The 18,063-nt window shown below is 42.6% G+C and overlaps 1 protein-coding gene and 1 pseudogene across 2 annotated transcripts; one reads left to right on the plus strand and one right to left on the minus strand.

Annotated features, from left to right (window-relative positions):
- Positions 1-1,455: 1,455 nt before the first annotated feature.
- On the plus strand, positions 1,456-8,231 carry LOC310875994 (uncharacterized protein; the record flags this gene model as incomplete). The annotated part of the gene is made up of 8 exons (XM_083789443.1): positions 1,456-1,559; positions 2,255-2,366; positions 3,020-3,079; positions 3,706-3,833; positions 3,934-4,006; positions 5,728-5,919; positions 6,517-6,710; positions 8,223-8,231. Exons 1-8 carry the CDS (start codon positions 1,461-1,463, stop codon positions 8,229-8,231), a joined length of 867 nt encoding a protein of 288 aa, XP_083645569.1. The 5' UTR covers positions 1,456-1,460.
- A 987-nt stretch (positions 8,232-9,218) lies between these two features.
- Positions 9,219-15,574, minus strand: LOC310875995 (lamin-B3-like; annotated as a pseudogene). Its single transcript has 7 exons — positions 15,351-15,574; positions 14,356-14,544; positions 13,846-14,002; positions 12,827-12,952; positions 12,034-12,204; positions 10,219-10,348; positions 9,219-9,407 (listed from the first exon to the last, which is right to left on the minus strand). The product of its transcript is annotated as a lamin-B3-like (transcript).
- Between the last annotated feature and the right edge of the window lie 2,489 nt (positions 15,575-18,063).

The following is an 18,063-nucleotide window of genomic DNA, read 5'->3' on the forward strand; positions in this document are numbered from 1 at the left end:
ACATGAAGACAAGAGCAATATCCACCGCTTAGATTATCCTGTGGCTACTACAACTCCTGATTAAACCCTTTTCTATTTATTAAAGAGCTGGAGAGACAGGAATATTCCTGTTACTGAACACACACTATAGCAATTATTACTGTCACAATAACTTTGTACTTTTGCTACTGATGTTTGTGTGCAACATTTGAGCTGGTGTCAAGTCACCTTAATTCAAGTGATAGATTATATACAGGGGCATGCCATATGGTCTACCTGCACAGCCTTTGTGATTACTGGTAGATCACGATGTACCTTTTGGGCACCCCTGCAATACAGGATTCCTGTCCAGAATAGTTTTTTATTAAATATAGAGGGTTTAAGTGTAGGGTTTGTCATGTTGGTGTTCTCTATAACTTTTCGTCCTGGGCATGACGTTAAACTGTCCAGTGTAACTCCAAGTTACATGGGGTGGGTATGGTTTGAGAGTTTGTGATGCTCAGTTCTTTTTTTGCGTCTCGGTTCCTCAGGTGGAAGCTGCATAGTTGGGTTTTTGATGGGTTGGGTTTCAAGTGGCTGGTCGTTTGTTTAGATATTGAAAAGGAGGGGGGCGAGCGCGCTACCTTGTGGGAGGCCGTTCTTTTCGGCTTTCCATTTACTCCTCTGGTCATTTAACTGAACATAGAAGCGCCTGTTGTTGAGGAGGCTTTTCCTGACCATTGTGCGGTGTTGGACAGTGTCGTAGGCAGCAGAGAGATCTCTGAATGCTGCTCCAGTTATTTGTTTCCCCTCAAACCCATCCTCAATGTGTTGGGTGAGGTTGAGCTCTGTCCAGCACAGGAGCGGCTGGGACGGAAACCAGCTTGGTCTTTAGTCAGCTTGGTATCTATGAGTGGCAACAAGGCGTTGGAGTAGCAGCTTCTCATATAGCCTTGTAGGTGATGCAGAGGGAAATGGGTCGGTAGCTCTTTGTGGATAATGGGTCTATGCCAGGTTTAGGGATTGCAACCACGTTGGCCTTTTCCCAGACAGAAGGGATGGTTTTCTGTGCTATGCATGTGTTCAGCATCCCCACAAGCCAGGTCCTTGCGATAGGTCCCAGGTGCTGTATCATTTCTGCCAGTATGCCATCAATCCCTGCTGCTTTTCCGGGTTTCAACTTTCCCATTGCAGTTTCACGTTCTTCTAAGTCGAAGGGTTTGGTTTGAGGGCTGGCTGATTGTGGTTGGTCTGATACCACTGTGCGATGGTATTCTATGTGGGTCGGTGGCGGTGTTGGTTACAACTGGCCACCAGTTGTGACCAAGACCGCCACCGACCCACAGGAGAATACCATCGCACAGTGGTATCAGACCAACCACAATCAGCCAGCCCTCAAACCAAACCCTTCGACCTAGAAGAACTTGAAACTGCAATGGGAAAGTTGAAACCCGGAAAAGCAGCATATCCTATTAATAATAATATCCGTTTAGAAGTCGTCCATGCGGAGCTACGACGATGACGAGGAGGAAGACGAAGATTCGGACATATTTGGAGAGTCGGACAAAGAGGATGATGATGATGAAGAGGACGACCAGAAGGTGATATGGACCATAGAGAAGCGTCTACTTAGATATCTGTGTGTTTACGCTATAGCCACGATAGTTCAGAGACTGCTAGAATATTATGCACTGTTGATTTTGGCAGCAAATTCAGATTTTAGTTTAGTCATAGTCTTTGGAATAAAGCTTCATTTCGTTTTTGTCATATTTTTGTCATCTGAAATGCTTTAGTGTTATGTCTAGTTTTAGTCGACTAAATATATTGTTGATTTAGTCGACGAAAATGTATTTTAGCGGGCCTTGATCTCGTCGTAATGACTGAAAATAGCCGATCTACAAGCTCACAACGCGCCACGCTGCGAGTCGCGTTGTGAGCTTGTAGATCTGCTATTTTCAGCATGCAACCAAGTGTAAAATTACTTGTCTTTTACTTACACTGGATCTCTTGTCCACTAGTCCCTTCCTAACATTTTAGTCTAGTTTTTATTTGTTGAAGAAAATGTAAATATATTTAGTCTCAGTTTCAGTCATTATAGCTTAGTTTTCATTTTGTTTGTACATTTAGTTTTCGTCAGTGGAGAAAGGATAGTCGAGGAAAATAATTTGTCATAGTATTAGTCGACGAAATCAACACTGTGCGATAGTTCATATATATATATATATATATATATATATTATGATTAAGTAACACAAATATTAACGTGTCGTGTGGTGTTGTGTGTCGTTGCGTCCAGTCTCTGTGTCACATCCAGAACACAGCAGCACATCAGGCCACGTTCGCGGACGAGCTGGCGGCTCGGATCAAAGGAGATCCTCCCGTCTGCAAGGCGGAGGCCGATCGCACATGTACGTACTCACATGTACTCACGACTGCTTACTCTTTCAGCTTATTATTTACCAACTGCCACTCAAATGTATTATTATTATTTACTTTTTAGTTCCTCACTCATTTCATCTTAGGTGCACTTCACCCATTTCCAAACTCAATCTTAATTATCATGCTCATTGGTGGTCTTTGGAGCACAGTCCAGAAACCTGTCTACCAGTGATATCATGATGGGGATTCCATTACTCTCTGAATCTCATTGGTGGGCTCTGGACAGTCCAGAAACCTGTCTACCAGTGACGTCATCGTTTGGGATTCCAACCCTATAGAAAGTGCAGTCTTTCTCTTCCTGGAAAGTTAGCATGCTGAAATATAAGCCATTCTTCTAATATTAAAAATATCTAAAAAATAATGAGTTTGATACCTTGTTTGTCACTGGTAGGCAGGTTTCTTCAACCCACCAATGACTGAGACAGAACACAGTGAGTAGACCGAAAAGCTGGCAGCTTATAATGAGCATTAGTGAGGAGCAATTAAATGAAGATGGTTTGAAAATGGAATGAAGTGGAGCTATGGTTGGTCTCATGTGTAATTGTGTATGTGTGTGCGGCGTGTGCGCTGTGCATGCGTTGTGTGCATGCTCATGCCTTCTGTTCGTGTCATGTCTCCAAAGCGTTGACGGCAAAGAAGAAAAGTAAAAGCAAGAAAGATCAAAAGCCATCGAGAGCAGCGGGTAGGATCACGTTATTCACATTCATGTTTTGTCACATGCATTTTTCTTTCTGTTGTGTTTCTGTTTCAACAATGCAAACTGGTTGTGTAGTAAATCTCATTCTGTCAGTCATGCATTGTGTGATTAAAAGAAAACTTTGTTTGTGTTACACAGTTAAAGATCTATAATCTGACAGTAATCATTTCTCACAGAGTGTTTGTTCCTTGTCTCTCCAGCTCTTTAATAAACAGAAAAAAAAAAAGAAAAAAAAAATGTTCAGGCTGAGACACCAATTTCATCCAATCAGGACATGCCACCTATTCATCAGCTTCATTTATATACCGGTAATATTGTTCCAATAATTCCAATTCGGCTGCTCATTTTTGGTTTTGTTTCATCACTTCCAATTCCATTTATCCTGTATGGGTTCTCTCTGCCTATTGAATGAGATTGATATCCCATACCTGAAAAGGAATGTTCTGTTTACTGAAGAGCTGAAGATTCAAAATACGTGAGGGGAGGACATTTTGGGAATAATGACTAAACTGGGGAGAAAAAAGTGGTAAAAAGCAACAACAAAAAAGGAAAATAGAGCTATGTAACACTTATTTTAATGACTTACACCCTATTTGTTTTATACATGGTAGCAGCAGCAGAGGATGCCAACGATGACATGTTCAAGCCACCCAAGATGGAGGACGAGGACTTTTCTCCCTTTGGAGGAAGAGGAGGCCTCTTCAGTGGAGGGAGAGGCCTGTTCGATGACGACGATGAGGTGCGCTGACTTACTTACAGTAGATAATAACAATGTATTCCCCAGTTACATCATGGATTATGGATTGTATGACTGCTGCTTTGCTGTTTTCACTGTCTAGGGCGATCTCTTCTCTGACGCACCGAAACCTGCCCGGCCTGAAGAAAAGAACCAAAGCAGCATGCCCACCACAGGTAGGACACTCCAGTCTACAGTGTGTGAGGGAGAGTCTCATAGTTAAGACTCTAGTCTACAGTGTGTGAGGGAGAGTCTCATAGTTAAGACTCTAGTCTACAGTGTGTGAGGGAGAGTCTCATAGTTAAGACTCTAGTCTACAGTGTGTGAGGGAGAGTCTCATAGTTAAGACTCTAGTCTACAGTGTGTGAGGGAGAGTCTCATAGTTAAGACTCTAGTCTACAGTGTGTGAGGGAGAGTCTCATAGTTAAGACTCTAGTCTACAGTGTGTGAGGGAGAGTCTCATAGTTAAGACTCTAGTCTACAGTGTGTGAGGGAGAGTCTCATAGTTAAGACTCTAGTCTACAGTGTGTGAGGGAGAGTCCAGGACACTCTAGTCTACAGTGTGTGAGGGAGAGTCCAGGACAAGTTTCATAGTTAAGCGATATTACACGAGAGGGTGTTCTCTAGTTTATCGTCATAAATGCACGCCTGCGATGCTGCAGAAAAGGCAGCACAGAAGTGCATTAATGATGATAAAGAACACCCTTGAGTGTAAATATTGCAATTTTACAAGAAACTTGCTAGCCTAGCAACCCAGCCTATCCAATAATTAAGCCAGATTTTAGCCTTATTGCCTTATTGACTTATTCGTATTTATTTAAGCCTATAGTAATAACATTTCTGACTTTCTTTTCAGAAAAAAGTGCCATATATATATATATATATATATATATATATATATATATATATATTATAGGAGGGGGCGGAATCTAACCTGAGTATTGAGTTCACGAGTCCCCCCCCCTCCTGCATCTGGTCTCTCTCAAGCAGAAACGATGAACAGGAAGCAGCGGGACAAACATCTGATATGTCCATAATAATAATAATTCGAGTTGTAGTCTTGTACGGTTGTATTTACATTTGCGCTGTGGCACAGCTTCAATACGTCATCAGTCTCGCGTTGATAAAGAGTCAAGGGATTTGCATGTCTTAATGACTGTTGGTAGGGCGTTCCACATTATGGTGGCATAGGAGCGAAATTAATTTAGTCCCTTGTTTGTGCCGAATCTGGATTGCACATGGTTTGTTAAACTCCCTCTGGTGTTGTGGGTGTGGACTTCGTTGACATTAAGGAAGTATTTAGACAGGTACATGGGTATCTTGGTGGTGTATCGAATCTTGTGGACCAGACCCATTGCAAGATGCTGTACTCTGTCGTCAACCCACACTAAAGTGTGGCTACACTCTAGGCTGCGGTAGACCGGCGATGAGATGTTTCCGTCCGCGGATGTAAGAAAAGGGAAAAATAACCTTCTAAACACTGGCTTTTGGCTCATTTTGAGCATACAAAGGAGTAATAAGCGGATCCGTATGTACAGTTACAGTAGGCTGTCTAACATGTGAGTAAAAGCAAAAATATATATATTATTATTTTTAATTACCGGATTAAATTACATTAAATAAAGACAGGTTTTTACATTCTGGCACAGGCGGGGGGTGGGGTGGGGGGGTGGAGAATAAAACGGAATCCCACGTTCCTGGCATTAATACGGTTAACCACGTGAACCCAGCATTCATATTCTGAGGGAAACATTAGACAAAAAGTAACGCGTTGTGAGCTTTGTGAACTTATTCACAAATTATTATTTTGGTGGGGAAAAAGCGGTCCAAGTGCAGAGACCAGCTCGGGTTCAGTTTACTCAATACACCAACAAAGAAAACAATGTCTTCCTTGTAGAAAACCGCCTCTTCGCTTCCAAGGAGGAGGAGGAGTCGGCGGAGAGCCAAGAGAATGGAACTCCAGGCAAACCCAGGACGCCCTCGGCCCCCAGACCCGTCTCAGGTGGAGGTGGGGGAGGGCTGTTTGACGACGACGAAGGGGAGGATGACTTTTTCAGTGGGAAGAAAAGCACGAAAACGCCCAACACTGGTAAGTGTGATGATGGCCGTTGCTTCAGTTTGCCTCGATTCTTGTCAGCGGTGGACAGTACCTACGTGCATTTAATTGAGAACTATACTCCTTTTTTCATTATCTTTTTCTTTACTTTCACTGCACTACAGCATGTTTCAAAGACACATATGGTACTTTTGACTCCACTAGATTTGTAGGAAGGGACACCCGGGACCCAAACGTACAAAAATACATCATAAATTAACCCCCTGCGCTAACACCCCTGAAGTACAAATTTGAAAGAGCAACTCTGACTTGTTGAGTTGTATTTGACCCGAGTACTGGGGTTGAACAGGCATGTGAACAACTGCATCACAACATGCAACATTTATTATGGTGAAAGAAATCATAAATAGCCCCGTTTCCATCACTGTACTCAAAGGCAGCATTCAAGAGAACTGTCTTTTCCCAACGGCATTAACGTTGCATGCGTCTCCAGTAAAGACATTGATTACCAGACACGGAGTTGAGACTGAGAGCGGCGTCACGCACCAAACTGATCTACAAGCTCACAACACAGAGAGAAATGTTAAATAGAAGTCCCTGTGTTGAGTGTGTGTGTGTGGCTTTGTTCAGCTGGCCAGGACAGACCAAAAGCCAAGAAGACCGTGGACCTTTTCGGCGGAGATGAAGACGAGGATGAGGAGGACGAAGGTGACATATTCAGTGAGAAGTCGAGCGCCCCGCCCCCTCAGAGCACCGTGGCCCTGCCCCCTCCGGCCCAGAGCACCGTGGTGGGGGAGGAGCAGCCCAAAGCTCCCGAGAAGAAGGTGCATGCACTCACTCACTCACTCACTCACTCTCACTCACTCACTCTCACTCACTCACTCGTTCACTCACTCACTCACATACATACGTACACACGACTTTGACTTTGACTTACATGCGGGAGACCCAAGTTCGAATCCCGGGCGTGTGTGTATATATATTTATATACACACAGTGCTGTAGTCTAGGTTTTTTCAGACGGCATACCATAATTATTCCCTACGCGGCATGCGCACTCCGCATGTATAGAACCGTACGCTCGCGCATGGTCAATGGATGGAATGATTTGCAGACCAGATTGCACACCTCTGCTTGTGAGGACATTTTGCCAGCCGGTCCGTGGTAACAGTGTTGTTTTTGGCAGCACATTTTTATTTTAGTTGTAGTCTCTTGAATGGTTTTGACACATTTTAGTCACATGGAATGTATTAGTGTTAGTCTAGTTTTAGTCGACTAAATGTGATGAGATTTTAGTTGACTAAATCTACAAGTGATTTAGTCGACTAAAATGTGTTTTGGCGGGCCTTGATGCCGTCGTAATGACTGATTTTACACTCGTAATGCTGCGACGCGTTGCTTGTAGATGAGCTTGTAGATTTGCTATTTTCAGCATGCAACTAATTGTAAAATGACTTATACTGGATCTCTTGTTCACTAGTCCCTTCCTAACATTTTAGTCTAGTTGACGAAATTGTCAGTATATTTAGTCTTAGTTTTCACCATAGCTTAGTTTTAATTTAGTTTCCATTTAGTTTTCGTCAGTGGAAAAAGGTAGTCGACGAACATTTTTAACGACCCCAAGCACACAGCTAAGATAACGAAGGATTGGTTTTAGGACAACTCTGTGAAAGTCCTTGAGTGGCCCAGCCAGAGCCCAGACATCAACCCCATTGAGCATCTCTGGAAGGACCTGAAAATAGCTGTGTAGCGATGCTCCCCGTCTAACCTGACAGAGCTTGAGAGGATCTGCAGAGAAAGGGGGAAAATACCCCAAATTCAAGTGTGCCAAGCTTGTAGCATCATTCCCAAAAAGGCTGTAATTGCTTCCAAAGGTGCCTCAACTTAGTATAAGTCAAGAGTGTGAATACTTATGTACATGTGTTTTTCCAGCTTCTTATTTTTAATAAATTAACAAAATATGTGAGAAAACTTTACACTTCATCATTGTGTGTAGATTGATGAGGAAAAAAACGAATTGAATTCATTTTGAAATGAGGCTGTAACAAAACAAAATGTGGTAAAAGTGAAGGGGTGTGAATACTTTCCGAAGGCACTGTATATATACATTTTGGCCATTGATTTGACAATAGCCTATCTAATAAATAAATCTGCCATTTTCATTATGATTCTTATAAATTTAAAAACTTGTGAAACAGGACATTGTGTTTAGAGTACAGCCACCTGTTCCACACCTCCATGGTTGTAGTTCTAAATGGATCTAAGCTCTATGGTTGGATCCATTTAGAACTAATCTTTTTCACAAAGATGCCACTAAATCCGTTACACCTCTGCAGTTCCAATGAAGCAGCAAGACGATGGATGAATGAACAGAATTTGCGTTAGAAAAATCTTTATTATGCAAAACAACATCCATTAAAATTGTATAATATGTTCACACTAAAAAAGTTCCAAAGCTAAAGGCAGCCCATCCAGGTACAAAGATTCAGTGCGAGGTGGAAGGGGGTCCAGGTAATATTACATAATGGCACAGCTCGCCTCTGCAGATGAATCCTAGAAAAATACAACACATTAGACACATGGACGTATCGATTTAAAACTACGACTGGTATGTTACTCAAAAATACTGACTAAAACTAAATAAACACCAACATGGACTGATTGACAAGCAATGACCATTAAAATAGCAGAGAAGAGCAGATACGATCCGGATTTGTTTTTAACATAGATTAGGTTAGATAGACTACAAATGATTCCCGAGCGTGTCGCGGCTGCGGCTCACTGCGCCAAGAGAGATGGTTTTCTGAGCTCAAGTGCACCCTAAAAACATGAACTTAACATTTAGTAGATTTTCTGTAGTTTTCTGGCTCAAACAAGTGCTCTGATTTGCCTGTGGCGTCTGGTAAAACTCCACAAATCCCATATATATATATGACATAGGGATTTGCCAGCTGATGTCACTGTTGAGGCATGTTTGCCTCTTCATTGCAGCTCAAAAGGGTTCAGAAAACTACAGAAATCCATTGAGACCCCCTTTCCACTGGTTGGTTCCCGATGGGAACCGGTTCAGTTCTTTTTGGTTCTTAGTCCATGAGCCAGAGCTCCAAAATTGGTGGGAAAAACTAGTCTTATATTAAATTGTTTATACTAGGATCAATACAAGTAAATTAATACATGATAACACTTCCACAATAGTAGCTTTTTCATATTTTCTATTATTTTGCATATTTTCCTACATAATGCCTCATTTGCATATTTAAAAACATTTAATTTGTAATAAGTACTCAATTGGGGAAGTTCCATGGTGATAATCTAGGTATGGTTTTACCCACTCAATTCTTAATTAATGTTCCAATTTTGGAGAGCAGGCTCTCGTAGTCTTCCAGCTGTCGGAGCATCTTGGCCTGCATGCCCTGCATGCCCTGCATGTCCTGTTCCTTCTGGGCCAGCCTCTGGCTCCACAGCTCCCTCTCTCTGTCCAGGATCCGCTCCAAGTCCTGGACCCGGGCCCTCCAGGGCCGCTTTTTGCACATAGAAGAATGGATGAGTTGCATTTCAAACGTCAAAATAAATAATAAATCCATGTCCAAAAAGGAGTAGGATGAAGTATTAAACTCCTACCCCCCTTTTGCCAATGCAAGTGAGTTTAATGTTGTTGAAGGTCATTTAAATGCAGTCAGATAGGACTTTTCTGTTTGAATGTATTGGCTGTCAAGGCCAGAAAGTAGTTTTGCCAATCGGTAGGCGTTCCCACATAACGTCCGGGTACGATGATGTCACGTGCATACCTTCTGTCATCACACATTTTAAAATGCCCACACTTTGACCTGAGAGCTACTTTCAAAATGACTGTCTCAACAAGATCCTACCTTTACCTACTGAAAAAAGATTATACCATTGCTGAAAATAGTTTAAATATGGAATATTATATTCCATATTTAAACTACTGTATATATACTGGTGTTACATATAAGTCAAATGCACTTGGAATAGGTAGTTTTGTATTTATCTGTAATGCTACTGGCGTTTGTGCACAGCAACACTCGAAAAAAAAACATTGCTTTGTGGGTTTGAGCTGACAGGCCCTTTTTGATCAATGAATCAAGTCACCTTAATTCAAGTGTCAGATACTTTTTTAGGGGCATGTCATGTGATCTACCTGCATAGCCCTTGTGATCTACAGTTTCTAAATTATTGTGCAGTTTTGAAAAATTGAAATACTTTGGCTGAGCTTCTAAGTCTAATGTAGCATGCACTAGTACGATGTTTTGAACTTTTGCATACAAATGTCCCAGATTTACAACTATTCCCGTCTATCCTGGTTTAGGCTACCAACCTCTTTCTGGTAGAGCTGCAGCTGTGCACTGAGGGTCTCCATGCAGACCATGGTTGTGGTCAACTCATCCTGGGTGGCGTTGACGGCATCGCCCTTCCTCAACGCAGTCTGCTGGGCGTTCTCCAGCTGCGGTACGCAGAGGGTTGGAAGCAAACATACAGCATATATACACATCAATGATTGCTTCTGAAACACTCAAAACTAAAATACATTTGTGTGCGTGACAAGATGGGATTCATATCATTGAGCATTTTAGCTGGGAAACAGACATGATACAGTCAGTCTTCCTTTACACAGACTCTCTGGCCTAGGTTTCACTTCTTAATGCGGCGTTCACAATAGTGGCGACAACACAACAACCAACGCCTTTTCAGCTACATTGTCTCCAAGTTTAACCCCGTTTAAGGCCCCATTTACACTGGCAGCCTGAATCAGAACTGTGCCACCTCCAGACTGGAATCCGTTTAAATAAGTCCACTCTAAACACAAGTCACATGGAATCAGATTTTTACAAATGCGACTCGAGCCACATTCAGAGGTGGTTTCAAATCAGATTAAAAAACTAATATCAGGAGATCCATCTCAGTCTGAACGCAGTAACCTGATCTAAATCGGATTCCATGTGACTCATTTGTGTTTAGACTTATTTAAATAAATGGGATTCCAATCTAGATGTGACACAGATCTGATTCAGGCTGCAACACAAAGTTCTGTGATCCGATCTAGTCACTTGCAAATGCAGTGTGAACGGTCGGGCCAAAAGATCAGCGTTGCACAAGCCACAATGTGTAAATGAAAAACTGGAGTACTGAACAAAGTCAAAGCCAGCTGAACTTATTTGTAGCCACTAGTCTTAAGTCAAAATATAAAGTGCCGGGCATCAGTTTGAAGCTTCTCGTCACCGACTTCCATTGAAAACAGCTCGTAGCGCGGTGCTTTGTCGCCACTAGTGTGAACACGGCGTCACGTTGACTACCTCTTTTACTGCCGTCACCGCCATCTTGCCTCGGCTGACTGCACTGCCTTGTGCTCTAATGTTTTCCTGCACAAAATGCCTGCTGCATGTGGCTCCTTGACACGAGAGCTTAGAAAGATAATTGTTAAAGTAACAAACTGAAAACATTCGAAAGAGAGTTGGTTAAAAGAATCTGGAAGAAAAGTGTGATGCGTGTTTGTATGCAAGGCCAAGGCCATGTCATCTCGCGTCGTTCCAACAAGTAAGCACAGCCATGTATGTGTACACCTCGTGGAAATCTGCAGTAGCCTTCACATCCTGAGCCGACAGGCACTTAACTCTAACAATGTGTGGGGGGCGGGCAAACACTGTCGTCTTAAAGTGAGCGTGTATGCTGGCCCCTGGAGCTGGGGTTTATGCTAACAGCTAGCGGTAGAGATAGAGTTAAAGGACAACTTTTTTTTTGTTCCACCAAGGTTCATGTTCTAGGTTGTATAGAGAAAGTATTTAGAGTGTTTTTATTCATTTGCTGCTTTCGTTTTAGCAATATTTGACAAAATGTTGGCGTTTTCTTTATCATTTACTTTAGTCCTACTAGACCCCAGGAAATTACATGTGGCCACAAAACATGGGATCTACTGAATGTGAAGGGGGATACTAGCGAGATACCATACTGTGTTGTAGGCTCAATATGTCAGTTTGTCACCTCCAACCTAAAACATGAACCAGTTTGAAAAACAAACAAAGTTGTCCTTTAACGTTGCTGTGTGTACCTTGGCATTGGCAGTTACAGTATTGTGTATGTGCCTGTGCGTGTGCGTTTCTGTGCACGTGTGTGCGTGCGTGCCTCTCGTACCTTGGCATTGAAGTTGCGTTCCAGCTCCTCTTTGTACTGACCGATCTGTACATCGTGCTCCTGGCGGAGCTGCTGCATGGCCTCGGCTAGCTTGGTGTCAAACTCTGCACGCCTTCCTGAATCCACCTCCACCAGGCGGCTTTCATGCTTACGCCGGATCTCGTGAATCTCCTGCACGCGCACAATAGAAATAATCAGATGATGCTGCAATGGCCCGTCCTACCACAAGTGGCCTGGCTCACTCCTCATGCATTGAAGGAGGAAGCATGAGCCCAGTTCAGGGCTCTCCCCAGGTTGGCAGAGGGAGAGTAGCTCCCAGGATTACAGCACTACAATTGGCACCGGGTGAAAAACAAAAATGGGTTACAAACATCGTGGGACAGAAATTTAAATAGGAACGGCCCTACCAACTGCTGCTTGACAATACAACCATCCCATCTGTAATATGGAGATAACTTGCAGAACGCATGCGTGCGTCACAGCTCCAACTCCCAGGTCCGACATAGCGGCCATGCCCGGCGAAACTGCCCTCTCGCACGGCAGGAAACTAATTACACACTGGATAGAATCTCTGACAGCTAGTTTGTAAACGATACATACAGTTTGAGGTAAATATGTCATGATGTTGCGGAATCTGTATTGTTTTTATACCTGCAACAGCTAGTTTTACATTGACGCATTTTCGAGTCTATGCAGACGTCAGAATGATGTCAGAACAGTCCAGAGAGGACAACAGTCGACCGACTCGACCATGATCAATGATCAATGTAATACAGGTGAAAGACAGGCGTACCTCCTTGCCGATGTTTCTCTCGAAGTCGAGCGACTCCTTCATGGTCTGCATCTGGTTCTCAATGTCCACCCGCCTCAGCATCTCAGAGTTCATCTGGGTCTTGGTGTCCGCCAACACTGCAGCCAACTAACACACGTAACACAATACAATTAGTCATTTATTTATTACCAAGCATCTTTAAAAATGTTAGCAATGGGTTCAGGTTTTATTTAGGTCCATTTTTATTAGGAAGAAAACCTGGACTGGATCCGTGAAACAGTGGATCCAGATCTTAAATTGTAATATAAACAGGAAATTAACATTTAAAAAGAAAAACTAAAATAAAACATGAGTTTTGGTGATGCTCTATATTGTCTGAATCATCTTAGTTTGGGTTTTTTTTTTTTATGTACTAAAAGAGTGTGGGGGGTTAAGAGCTAATGAAAGTTGCAGGTATGGTATGTGCGATATAAAGTGAGATTATCATAATGACAGTAATCCTTAATCATATGCAAGGGCTTTTGGAGAGAAACGAGACAGACACCAGTCACTTTAGACTAGAGTACTGCTGGTGTGTGTGTGTGTGTGTGTGTGTGTGTGTGTGTGTGTGTGTGTGTGTGTGCTCGTCAGTTAATGTCAAGGCAATTATGTGCACTGTCAAATAGGTCTACATCTATTTAAAGGTAGCACATACTTGTAGACATATCACCCTGTGCTCATACTGTGCACAAATTACATAAATCTTTGCGTTTGAACACAAAATGCATTTTGAGAACGCACAAATTTTGCAGCCCCCCACACACAATCATTCTACAGTTGTGGCCCCCGGCCAAATCTAAGTTGAATACCCCTGATGTAAGTCAATGAGGAGCATATTTTGAATTATCAATTTCTAATCAATGGAGCAATTTTTTTTTAAACTTTCTTCCACATTTGGAGTTGCATCATGGCAAGGCATGTACACAACTCAACCTCTGCTAAAGTGCTCTTACCCTTTAACAGCACTGGGGAAAGTTGGTAAAAAGACATGCATTACATACATGTTTCTGCTGAGCTTGGAGTTCATCAACGTCAGTGGTCAACCTCTTGGTCTTCGCTAGCTGGGTGCTGTAGTCTGCGTCCTTCTGGATGAACGCTTCCTCCAGATTCCTCCACTGAGTCAGAGCATGAGCCAGGTCGCTCTCCTTTTTCTGGTTCCTGAGAAAAAAGAAAATCTTGTAAAATCGGCTATTTTTGGCGAAGAGACTTTGGCCTCTGACCGGAGTTGAAGTGGTTAGCACCATTTGTATAAATCACACCAATGTGCTTTTTTTGTTGCAAACCGTTATTTAATTTTAAACAGTTTTTTTTTCCTCCACATTAATGATACGTAACGTTGTTCACCATGTTTAGTTCATGGAACATTGAAAGTTACTAATGTTGTGTGGAGAGGAAGTCTGGAGCTGTTGCCCCCGCAAGCAGACTTTGGATAAGCAGTAAGATGGATTCAATGGATGGATTGATGGAACGTGCCATTCGCAAACGGTTAATACATTCGTAGAATCGGTCACCTGGCTCTGAGCTTGGTGAGCTCCTCTGACAGGTTTCCGACCTCCATCTGCATCCGGGCCCGGTCGTTTGCCGTCTCGTCCAGGGACTTGCGAACGTCGGCCAGCTCCGTCTCATAGAGCCGCCGCACGGTGCTCAGCTCCCGGGTCTTCGACTCCTCGTTCTCGTCGAGGAGCAGCGCCATGGACGACCTGACATGCAAAAACAAACTAGTCACTCCAGGCTACTGTACAAGGTTCAAGGTTATCTTTATTGTCCCTTGCGGGAAATTGGTTTGCAGCCAGATTATAGTAAAAAATACACAAAACAACAACATTCAATACAATCTAAGAACAGGGCACTAGAGACAGAGAATTCATGACAGTCATGACATACTGCTTGGACTCACCCCTACAACACACTTACTAGCACATTTTGATAGGTTGAGATGGATTTAAGGGCCTATACTGTACTGTACATACTCCAGTTTTAGGTGATAAGGTGACCACTGAAACGGTAGTTTTAGTAAAAACAGAGCGATGTGTATAGAATCCCTACTCTCCTTCAAAACGGCTCTCAAAGAGCCCTTATGGGTGGTTGCAATTCAAAACTAGCCCCTGTAGAAATAAAAGTAAATGATTTCCAACAGTTTGTGTTGTTTTTGCATAGTACTGTATATTTGTCATTAAATGTTCTGATGAATTGAATATGAAGGACCACAATGGAAACAAGCCTAGTGCTTTCTTAGGTTTTAATCATCTTAGCAGACTTGAACTTTCCTGTGCCCGTTTCTGCAAACTGTTAGTAAAGTTTTCAATAGGGATGTCCTGATCACATGTAATTTGCTCCCGATCCAGATACTTATGCCATATCACAATATCCAAAATCACAATATCCAGTCTAATATCATGATATGGATGTATAATATTGATACTACGGATGTCCCGATCACGTTTTTTTTGGGTGATCGCCCCCCGCTCACGTGATCGGAACAACCCTAGTTTTCAATCAATCTCACCTCTGGCTCTCCAGCTCGATGGAGCGCTGGATGTAGTTGGCGAGGCGGTCGTTGAGGTGCTGCAGCTCCTCCTTCTCCTGGACTCGGGAGAGACGAGCCAGGCTGACCCCGGTGCCGGTGGCGGACGGGGAGGACGCACGGCCACCGGAGGACCGGGGAGCGGAGCGTGAAGAGCGGCCGCTGGAGGTGAACGGGGTGGAGGTGGAGGAGGGCGAGGAGGCCATGATGAGATGGCGATGGTGCTACACCTGCAAGCAGTGCAACCACAAAACACTTTAGAACGTGTTAAAAACCAGTGGTGGAAAAACTCATGTCTTACTTACGAGGGGAGGGGAGGTATATATATATATATATATATATATAGTCCTTAGTATGAATAGCCTACTGCAATGTAAAAAGTACAATATATTGGCACTAAAATGTACCACAAGTATTAAGTAGCCTACTCATTATGAGGAATGTCCCATTTCTGTTTCAGAAGTTTTCAAATGTATAGAAATCTTTTGAAAATGGTAGATCTACTTAAGCACAATGTGCCACATCACAACACTGAGCTTGTAGATCGGCTATTTTCAAATGGCGAAATAATTTAACTCTTGATGGTTAATGAGCTTCATTTCACGCTTTCGAGACTCAATTAAAGACCTATAATGGTCCATTTGGTTACCAAACTCCATTTAGCTGGGGACCACCTAAAACCCCCTCACGGACCACTGGACTGACCAATGGTTGAGAACTTTTACAGTCCATGGTTGAGAACCACTCTGCTATGGACCACCAGAGCTATATGATGCTACAGCTTGGCTTGCTACATGCCTACACCGGCAGCGGTTCACTTCACACACAAAATGCAGGTTAGAACGTCAGAATTGTGTTCAAAATAAACGTAAACTAATAACGCTGAGTTTCTGCTTAATATCAAACCCAAAACGACATGCCAGTGCTCTAGTCCGCCTCTAGCCTTGGTGATATGATAAAAGACACTCAAATAACGCATTATAGGTGCATTTTTATCGAGTTTTTACTTTCGTAACTGCGGTAGTGTTGGCCTGCACCGCCAGTGCTTCGTGCACAGTCACCAGTACAGCCCGTTGATTCTCCGTGTATGTACAAAAACATATGATTATGTGCTTAACCGGTTCCCCCAAATGATAACTCGGCCGTCGGAGTCTTTATGCAATGTATTAGTCCATATTATTTAATATGTATGAGTTTTAATCTCGTTTGTGGCCGAACAAAGTTTATTCCCCCTCATTTACTTCCCGTTTACATTGCGTGTAATTCCGGGCTTCACCGGAAGCGCCCCCTCGAGTTACCGCCGCCCATTGAAGACTATATGGGGAGCGTCCGACAGAATCCGACACAGACGTGATTAAAACACTTTTCATATTGGGAAAATACAGACTAATACGTTGCACAAAGACTCCGAAGCGCGGGTTAACAATTCGGGGCAACCGGTTTGATATTATAACAAGTTAATGGGTATTCATTTGTTGCAACAGCAAATCTGGAGCAGCAGAATCGACTCTTAACAGAGCGCGTTTACAAACACGACCCCAACCAATCGAAGCCCCTTTACGCAAACAAAACCCGTATATATAAAAATTATGTGGAATGTAATGTACTCACAGAAACAGTTGTAGGCTACAGAAACGCTGTGGTATTATTATTGTAGCGGCCGGTTTGGGAGTTGGGACCACAGGACACTCAGCTCAGCTGATACAGATAGAGGAGCAGAATCACGTCACCAACACGAGACTGCATTTAAAGGGCGACACAGGTGCGTGGAGGAGATTGACTGATTGATTGATTTTATTTCACAGTATATGTAGAATGGGCAGTGTGGTGGAAAAAAGTATTCACATGTTTTACTTAAAAGGATCCCTGGCTAATAAGACAAATAAGCCAAATATTATACGTGCCCGTGGCCCGTGCCCTCTACAACAAAAACATTATAAATTAAAACACCTTCAATATTTTATTTATTTCATAAATAGAGAATCTTTCACTCAATAGGAACTGCTCCTACTCCAAGTTGACGATGTCATATGCCCACACGGCCCATACTTCAATCAATCAATCAAATTACGATGGGAGCCGTTCCTATTGAGTGAAAGATTCTCTAATTATTAAAGAAATAAAATATTTAAGGTGTTTTTATTTCTTTATTTTTAGTTATAGAGGGCAAGTATAATGCTTTAAGGCATATTTGTCTTATTAGCCAGGGATCCTTTTAAGTAGGATCAATACTGCAATATGTAGATGTGCACATTTTGGCTCTGAGATGTAGGCCTAGTGGAGCAGAAGTAAAATAATTGGAAATTGGAAATACTCAAAGTACAAATACGTACAAAGCATTGCACATCAGCCAGTCTGGCTTCAGTGGCTTGCAATAATGTGATGCAAATCTCACGTTAATATAGTTACTATAGCTACTTTGATTATTATTGCAAAGCGTACATTAACCACTTAATTCAGCCCTTTTAGCGATTTGAAAACAGCAGCTCTTTTAGCCTTGTTTATACTTCACTGTGCAACGGTCCTATGCTGGAAAATAGCAGATATGCAAACTCACAGCACTGAACTTGCAGATCTGCCATTTTTTGCCATCCAAATGCATTATATGGTTAAATGGGCCCTAAGAGATGCAGAAATGAATTAAAAAATTGCAGAGTGTGGTTGCCGCAGTGGCTTACATATGCCCCTCCCACTA

Source organism: Protomyctophum parallelum (genome assembly GCF_964188405.1).
Source record: "Protomyctophum parallelum genome assembly, chromosome: 18".
NCBI classification, from domain to species: domain Eukaryota; kingdom Metazoa; phylum Chordata; class Actinopteri; order Myctophiformes; family Myctophidae; genus Protomyctophum; species Protomyctophum parallelum.